Here is a 9660-nt window from a genome sequence, read left to right on the forward strand (position 1 = left end):
TCATTTCAGCAGTGGTCATGAAGCGATTGGGCCTACCGACTACACAACACTCGTAGCCGTACAGTATCGGGTGGCTTCATGAAGGACGAGATCTCCAAGTTCTCCAATAGTGTTTCCTTCCCTACAACATCAAGCTCTTCACAGATGAGGTATTGTGTGATGTTACACCACTGGATGTTTGTGATGTATTATTAGGCCAGCCATACTTGTGGAGGTGACATGCTATGTATGAGTCAAGGCCTCGTGCTGTCATTATTTCTTTGGGTAATTCATTATATAGGATACCGAAGGTAGCCCTACCTACCACCAGCGCTTTGATGATTGCTAAGAAAGGCAGCAAGCTCATCTACCAAACTAGGAAATTTATTTTCTGTCTGGTTCACTCCCAAAGTAAGGGGAAGATCGTCACCACATCCATGATCCTCGTGAGGGGTTCCTCCACGCAGCAGTAGTAGAAAAGAGATACGGTCATGATAGAACACAAGAAAAACTTCTCCTCACCCACAGGGGTACCACACAAGCTTCAAGTGGGAAACAAAGTCTGGTTGCTTCTGTAGAAAGAACGCCTTACAAGAGCCCATCAGAAACTCAGACCACTCTGACATGGTCCTTACACCAGTACCAAGGCTACGGGAAAAAATTCTTGGAAGCATAGCATTCCCCCATTCCTTTGATTGCACCGAGTGTTCAATGTGTACTGCCCTCGACCATGCTTCCCACCATTACTAGACACATCCGAGATTGTAGAATAGCTCACCCGAGAACAAGTTCAGCAGATGGAGGAACTCAACACAATGGGGACCATTGCTTCCTAACGGGAGAGGAATGATCTAGGTGGATGTTGGTGGCCACCCACCTATCCCATTTGGACCCCCACGACTGTCTCTTTCAGTTTTTCAGTTTCTGTAATTGTAGCACAATTTACTATTTTTAGTAGTTTTTTTCGGGTCCTTAACTTCTAGAGTCGTTTTGAGGCCCTAAACGACATTTTTTGGGAAATATGGGAGAAACATGGGTTACTGGACCAATGTTTCTCTTCCCAAAGTTATAGGTCTGGGATAGATCTTTCTAATGAGCTATTGTACGTGTCAAACGGAGATTGGGTGCCAAATTTACGACCCCGGGAAATTGATGTACCAATTTACCCAAACAGGGCCCACAATTTGGCATTTCATCTTCTAGGGTTAGGTTTTGGGATATTTAGGGCTTTCCATTGTTTCTCAACAATAAATATGCCTTCGAGCCTTATTGTAACACAGTTCAGAAGCATGTAGCCTCCACATCTCTTCTCAGACATAAGCTACCATCGCCTTAGCTGATTTGTTTCCATTTCTATTTGTAAGCATATTTCAACATTTTACAGTATTGAAATGAAGTATTATTTCCACTGGATCTCTCTGTTTATGGCTATCTCTGTAATTTGTAGCGTTCTTGTTTAAATCCGGATCAGGCAGATCGTCGATTGGAGATCGGAGGAGGAGTAGTGCAACGGAAGGTTTATATGGAGGGGCAGACTTGCAAATAAATATAAGTGCATATGTATAAATTATGAGTTCCGCTATATGGTTTGGAGCGGAATTGTAGTGTATTTCCTTCTTATCATATTAAAAGGTGGTTTAATTGTTCTGATAATTGCATGTCGGAATCGGAGGTGTGATAGAGCATATATGTGATAAGATCGTGGGTAACTACGATGGACACTTGTGATAAAGGTAATTATCGATAACTGTGCAAGGCTTATGAAAGGCAGAAAAGGTAGGTATTTGCTTGTTTGGGGTTATTTCCTTTGTAAATGGTTTACAAAGGATTAAAGTGTTGATAGATGGGTTTTATGGTTTAGTCCAGTTATAACCCAAAGTTTAAAAGGGGGTTTTGTTTATATATGGGGTTGAATGGTTTTATAAAGGTTTTAGAAGGGTGTATGTGTCCCGATAGTAAAAATAGGAAGGATTTAGGGAAAGACTTTAATAAAAGGGTTAATTAAGGCTTGGGAGTTGATTTAATTCCTGATAGTGAAAGAATATGAAGGGTTAGACTATGTGCTAATAGATCAATGTTCCCACATGAGTTCTAACTACTGGGGGCCTTAACCATATAATGTATTGAGGATTTAACTTGGCAGAGAGTTAACAATTCCTGGGATGAATGTGATTATGCATTGTAGATGCATATTGTGGGTAAAGCAGGGGTAACCCGACATCATTATTCCCTTATGTTTATAATATCGATCATGGTAAACCATTGTCAATCATAGCCAACCATGGTCAACGATGCTTGAATGTCACATTGTCACAAGGATTTTCTAACCATGAAAATAAATGATATTTATTTTAGTTTTTGTAATATTTATATTTGGGTTTACGAATGTTGGGTTTATAATATTAGTCCCTTGGGTTTAATATGATTCCCTTGGGTTCATAATCCCTTGGGATTTTAGTATTAATCCCTTGGGTTTATAATATCAATCCCTTGGGTTTATTATTACCTCATGTTTATAATATCAATCATGGTCAACCATGGTTGAATGTCAGATTGTCAGAAGGATTATCTCACCATGAATAAATCATGTTTATTTTAGTTTTACTAATATTTGTATTTGGGTTTACAAATGTTGGGTTTATAATATTAGTCCCTTGGGCTTAATATTATTCCCTTGGGTTCATAATCCCTTCGGGTTTTAGTATTAATCGCTTGGGCTTATTATTCATTTGGGTCTATAATGTAAATAACTTAGGTTTACTATTCCCTTAGGTTTATAATATCAATCATGGTCAACCATTGTCAATCATAGCCAACCATGGTCAACCATGTTTGAATGTTGCATTGTGACAAGGATTGTCTCACCATCAAAATAAATCATCTTTATTTTAGTGTTCGTAGAATTTATATTTGGGTATATAATATTAGTCCCATGGGTTTAATATTATTCCCTTCGGTTTGTAATCCCTTTGGGTTTTAGTATTAATCCCTTAGTTTTATTATTCCTTTGGGTTTATAATATCAATCCATTGGGTTTATTATTCCCTTAGGTTTATAATATCAATCATGGTCAACCATGGTTGATTCTCACATTGTGACAAGGATTGTCTCACCGTCAAAATAAATCATGTTTATTTTAGTGTTTGTAGTATTTATATTTGGGTTTACCAAATTTGGGTTTATAATATTAGTCCCATGGTTGAATGTCACATTTTGACAAAGATTGTCTCACCATGAAAATAAACCATGTTTATTTAAGTGTTTTTAATATTTATATTTGGGTTTACCATATTAGTCCCGTGCTTGAATGTCCTATTTTGACAAATATTGTCTCACCATGAAAATAAATCATGTTTATTTTGGTCTTTGTAATATTTAGATTTGGGTTTACGATTGTTGGGTCTATAGTATTAGGCTCTCAGGTTTAATATTATTCAATTGGGTTCATAATCTCTTGGGGCTTTAGTATTAACCCCTTCGGTTTAATATTATTCCATTGGGTTCATAATCCCTTGGGGTTTTAGTATTAATCCCTTGGGTTTATTGTTCATTTGGGTTTATAATATCAATCCCTTGGGTTTATTATTCCCTTGGTTTATAATATCAATCATTCTAAACCATTGTTAATCATAGCTAAACTTGGTCAATCATTGTTGAATGTCGCATTGTGACAAGAATTGTGTCACCATCAAAATAAACCTTGTTTATTTTAGTGTTTGTAGTATATATATTTGGGTTTACCAATGTTGGGTTTATAATATTAGTCCCATGCTTGAATGTCACATTTTGAAAAATATTGTATCACCATGAAAATAAAACATGTTTATTGGAGTGTTTGTAATATTTATATTTGGGTTTACAACTATTGAGTTTATAATATTAGTCCCTTGGGCTTAATATTGTTCCCTTGGGTTCATATTCGCTTGGGGTTTTAGTATAACTCCCTTCAGTTTATTATTCATTTGGTTTTATAATATTAATCCCATGGGTTTAATATTATTCCATTGGGTTGATAATCGATCGGGGTTTTTGTATTAATCACTTCGTTTTATTATTCCTTGGGGTTTATAATATCAATGCCTTGGGTTTATTATTCCCTTAGGTTTATAATATCAATCATGGTCAACCATTGTCAATCATAGACAACCATGGGAAACCATGGTTGAATGTCACATTGTGACAATGATTCTCTCACCATGTAAATAAACCATGTTTATTTTAGTCTTTCTAATATTTATATTAGGGTTTACCAATGATTTGGATTATAATGTTAGTCCCTTGAGGTTTTAGTATTAATCCCTTGGGTTTACTGCTCGTTTGGATTTCTAATATCAATCCCTTGAGTTTATTATTCCCTTAGGTTTATAATATCGACCATGGTCAACCATTGTCAATCATAGACAACCGTGGCCAACCATGGTTGAATGTCACAATGTGACAAGGATTCTCCCAGCATGAAAATAATCCATGTTTATTTTAGTCTTTCTAATATTTATATTAGGGTTTACCAATGTTGTGTTTATAATATTAGTCCCTTGGGTTTAACATTATTTCCTTTAGTTCATAATCCCTTAGGGTTTTAGTATTAATCCTTTGGGTTTATTTTTAACTTGGGTTTATAATGTCAATCATCATCATCTTTCTGTTTCTCTTGTGTTTGTAATATCAATTCCTTGTGCTCCTTGATCCCTTAGGTTTTTAATATTTGTCTATTGGGTTCACTAATTCCTTAGGTTTATAATATTAAAGAGTTGGGTTTATTAGTTCCTTGGGTTTATAATATTAATCCTTTCTGTTTAATATTATTCCCATTGATTCATAATCCTTTGAGATTTTAGTATTAAACCCTTAGGTAATAATAGACAAAAGGGACTAATATTATAACCCCAATGTAGACCAACCCTAAGATAAATATTAAAAATACTAAACCCTAAGCCTAATAATAATAATGATAATAATAATAATAATTATTATTATTATTAATACTAATATTATTATGGGTTTAGATTATTATAATAAAATTCATATAATAATCATAAATATATAAATATATAATAATATAGTTGTTATTATTTGCATAGTTATTAATTATCATAAATAATAATATTGATTATATTATTATTATTATTATTATTATAATATTTGTATATTTTTTCCCTGGGAAAAAGTCGTAATTTCTATTAATAGTAAGAAATTACATTTTGCATATGCCGAAGCATTCAAGTAGAGGCAGCTGTGCCTATCGAGTTCAGTCTATAGACTGTGAAAGCAAATTAAACATCAGTCTCCACGCAGGGAGCTGTCAAAAGATGTTACTATAAGTATATCAAAAATATGTATCAGTTGCTCTTTGCTAGAGCCATGTAGTGTCTATGAGTATTTACAGCAAAAGAAACAAAAATTTTAACTGTAATGGGCCTTAACGCCCATTATCCATCTGGTCATCAAAGGGTCTATGGTAATACTGATAGAAAGACCCCTCGTTCTCCTCCTGTATCAGCCAATTTTCTCCTTGCCTGTGCGCAGCCGCTTTGGAGAGTTGATCAGCTTCAGTGTTTTGTTCCCTGTAAATATGATGACAAGCAAATGAGTCAAAAGAAGTTATCAGCCTCTTTGCCTCATCAAGTATGTGCCTTAAAGTAAATGCATGACAATGTGATGCACCCGACAGCCAATTGCACACAATTTTGGAATCACCAAATAATTGAAGGTGTCTACAGCTTTTAAGTATGGCAAAGTGTATGAGGTGCTTGGCAGTGCAAAGTTCAGCAAAATTATTAGTTCCTCTACCAAGGTTGATTTGAATTTTGAATCTGTGTGAGTCATTGAGGTGTAGAGTAGCTCCTCCCCCACACCCCACCTCCTGAGCTGAACCATCAAAGAAACCCCAAGGTTTAGTTTTGTCAATGTCCAGCTGTCTAATGATGCGGGTTGGGCCAGGGTGTTCTTCGTCCGGAATCAGGTTGTAATCAGCAATTGTGTGAAGTAAGATAGACGGCCAGTGGGGGTCCTTAAGATTGAATATGGCCTGATTGCGAGCAATCCAAATTGCCCAGCAAGCAAGAGGCGGTATGTTAAGAGCTTTCCCCGAATGTTCCGAGTGCCAGTTCTCCCATGCATCCAATATACTATGTCCATGCCAATGTTTAAGATGAGGGAAATGAGAAGTGAGGCCATTCCAGAATTGAGTAGTGATACTGCAGGTCAGAAATAAATGTAAAGTGCTTTCTTCGTCCTGATGACATAGATGGCATCGGAAAGGCCCATGGAAGGAGCGCTTCATTAGATTAGTGCCTGTAGGTACTTTGTCGAAAATGATGTTCCACATTAGCAGTCTAGTACGTGGGGCAGACTTGAGTTTCCAAAGTGTCCTCCAAGTGGGATGGATGATGGGAGGCTTGTGGGTCTCCATGAGCTTTAAGTAGCCAAGTTTTGGAGTGTAATTCCCATGTTTTGAAGAAGCCCATATGATTTCATCAGGACCATCTGTAAGTCTGATATGTGCTTGAGAGAGTGCTTCCGTATATTCAGCCCATTCATCATGCCATTGGTCCGGAATATCCAGTGCTTGCGCAGAGGTCCAAGCTTGATGAAGAAATGATGAGTTGGCCTGGTCCCCAATGTGCATAATGTGTGTGATACCCCTGACATTAAGGTGTTGGATGATACCTTCAGAGAGTCTGTGAGTGTTGCCGCATCCAACCCAAGGATCCAGGCCTATACGGACAGCGTTGCCAGCCTTGATGCGCCAAGTAAGGCTTTCTCGGAGTAATGGAAGGGTGCCCATGACCGCTCTCCAGATGGAGGAGATGTGGTGATTTGTTCTCTGTTCTCTGCATAACCAGTCCATTACATTCATAGGCCAGATGTATTTTGCGCATGCTACCTTGGTCCAGAGACTTTCTGAGGTGAGTAGTTGCCAACCAAGTTTGGCAGCCAGGGCTCTTGAGAAAAGGTCGAGTCTCTTAATACCCCATCCCCCCCAGCGTTTGGGTTTCGCAAGAGTATCCCATTTCACCCAAGCGAAGATTCTGCCTGGTTGGTGACCCTTCCAAAGAAACCTGCTACAAATATGCTGTATTCTGTTGAGGATGCCCTTAGGAATCCAAGTGAGAGCCATCCAGTAAACTGGAGTGGCCTCGATCACCGCCTTAATGAGTGTAAGTCGGCCTGCTCGGGTAAGGTAACGGTGATACCAAACTTGTAGTCTCTTCTCTATCTTTGTAATCAGCCATAGCCAATCAGCGATCCTGTATCCAATAGGCTTCAATCGGAAGCCAAGGTATTTAATACCATCAGCCAGAGTCAGATTGCTGTAAGGAAAACGCTGATTAGCATAAGCAATTTCATTGACAGAACATCCAAATGTGGTGATGGTGGATTTCTGAACATTGATCATCATGCCCGTAGCATGCTGAAAGAGATGAAATGAATTATGGAGGGAGGTGGAGTCTCCGACGCTGCCATTAAGAAAGATGAGGATGTCATCAACAAATAGAAGGTGAGTGAGGGTAAGATGATCAGTGATCTTGATACCAGATAGCTGATGTCTATTACGAGCAGTAGTTAAGATTCTACTCAGGCCTTCCATGATGAGCAAAAACAACAAGGGTGAGAGGGGACATCCTTGTCTAAGTCCTCTCTCCGAAGTAAAGAATGAGGAGGCTTCCCCATTAAGAAGTACACTGTAAGAGACATCCGTGATGCAGTTCATGGTCCATTTGATGAAGTCATAAGGGAAGCCCAAGTGAGTAAGCAGCAGCCGAAGATATCTACCTTAAGGATCATGCCTTTTTGTCTTTTGATTTGCATAGTGTGCAGCAGTTCTTGGGCTGTAGCAATAGCCTCATGGATCTGGCGCTGATGCAGGAATGCAAATTGTTCCGCTGAAATGTGTTGAGAGAGAATAGGCTTGAGCCGATTGGCAATGGTTTTAGCAATGATCTTGTAAAGGCAATTGCAGAGTGATATAGGTCGGAAGTCATCAAATGTGCAAGGGGCATTGGATTTAGGAATAAGAGCTATGAATGTAGACTTAATGGCAGAGGAGATGCGTCCTCTTTTCCTGCTGTCTTCTACTACATTCAGGAGATCATGGCCTATCAGATCGAAGAATGCCAGATAGAATTCAATGGTCCATCCGTCAGGTCCAGGACTCTTGTCTTTCTTGAACCATTTCAGTGTAGCTTCCAATTCTGCCATCGTCACTTCCTTCTGTAATTCGTCCGCATCTTCCTGCTCAATGAATCTGGGAAAGAGTTCGGCCACTCTCATAATTTCCATGATGTTAGCTTGTACAGGTGCTTTGTAGATGCCTCTAAAGTGTTCAGTGGCCAATCTGGTCAGGTTCCGTTGTGTAGAGACAGTGTCCCCTTGAGCAGTCTTTAGTTCCCAAATAGTATTAATGATTTTACGCCCATTTGCAAATTTATGATAGAATTTGGTGTTTGCATCTCCTTCGGTGAGCCATATAGCTCTACTTCTGAGTCTCCAACCTTCTTCTCTTTCCTTTAGAATTTGAGTACGTTTGGCAATCAGGGCGAAGTAATTCTCCTTACTAATCATGGAGGGGTAAGTCCCATCTGAGGAGTCCTCAAATTCTGCAATGACCTTTTCGGCTTCCTTTAGAATTAAGTTGTCCCGAATGCGCTTTTGATGAGCCCAGTTCTTGGTGATCTGCTTAAGTTCCCTGAGTTTCCTCACAAAACCCGCTGAGATATCCTCATCTTCTCTGATAGCGTTGGATTGCCAATAGTTATGCACCAGCTGGATGTATGAGGGATCCTGTAGCCAAGCTGCATTGAATTTAAAAGGGCTCTTGATTTTATGAGTGATATCTTCGGCTTCTAAGAAGATCGGGCGATGATCAGAGATGCCTCCTGTGCCGACCCATTGTCGGACTCTGGGGAGTTCATTAACCAGGGGTTCCTTGATAAGGAATCTATCTAGTCTTCTAGCAAGGCTCTGTTCCCCACTCCTGTTATTGGTCCATGTATACTGGAGCTTAGAAGATGGTATGTCGACCCAGTGGTGTTCCTCCAGTAAGTTAGATATAGTATCAGTAAGGGGGTCGATCTGAGCAGAGTGACCCCATGATTCACTGAAACCAATGGAGAAATTAAGATCCCCTCCAAGTATAATATTATCTGCCTGAAACAGCTCTGATGCAAGAAGATTGTTCCAGTAGGTGGCTCGGTCAGAACAAGGACCATATACATTGACAATCCTGATATCATTAATAGCTGTATGAGTGCAGATGTCAAGTCCAATAAATCCTCTCCCCCCAAAAGTGTTCTTGATCTCCACAACTTTGTTATTGACCCCAATGGCTATTCCCCCTGATCTTCCAGACGCATCCAAAGCATGGAACGTCCAGGTTGGAAACCAGCCTGAGAGTGTGCGGATAAGGGGTTCAGCAGGGCAGAGAGTCTCTTGAAGAAAAATGAAGTCCATCTGAGATGTTAGAAGAAGTCTCCTAAGTGCTAGTTTTTTGGCAGAACTAGCAAACCCCCGACAGTTGAACGATAAGAATTTCATGAAGGAATGGGGGCAGGGCCATTCCTTGCTCTAAGGGCCCGAAAGATGGTTTGCTGTCGCCCCAGGGCGACCTCAGTATCAGCAGTGTGCCTGGCCTTGGAAATACCGGAGGGTCTGCCCCTGGAGGACTTGTGATATGGAGTG

General features: G+C 39.3%; 1 protein-coding gene across 1 annotated transcript; it reads right to left on the reverse strand.

The window, feature by feature from the left end:
- Positions 1 to 5398: 5398 nt before the first annotated feature.
- Positions 5399 to 9432, reverse strand: LOC149226838 (uncharacterized). The gene is made up of 3 exons (XM_089380313.1): positions 8153 to 9432; positions 5835 to 7439; positions 5399 to 5543 (listed from the first exon to the last, which is right to left on the reverse strand). Exons 1-3 carry the CDS (start codon positions 9430 to 9432, stop codon positions 5399 to 5401), a joined length of 3030 nt encoding a protein of 1009 aa, XP_089236439.1.
- Positions 9433 to 9660: the final 228 nt, after the last annotated feature.

The sequence above is a fragment of the Pinus tabuliformis genome, chromosome J (genome assembly GCF_031772625.1).
Source record: "Pinus tabuliformis cultivar Carrire ecotype Pingquan chromosome J, CPIR1, whole genome shotgun sequence".
NCBI lineage: Eukaryota > Viridiplantae > Streptophyta > Pinopsida > Pinales > Pinaceae > Pinus > Pinus tabuliformis.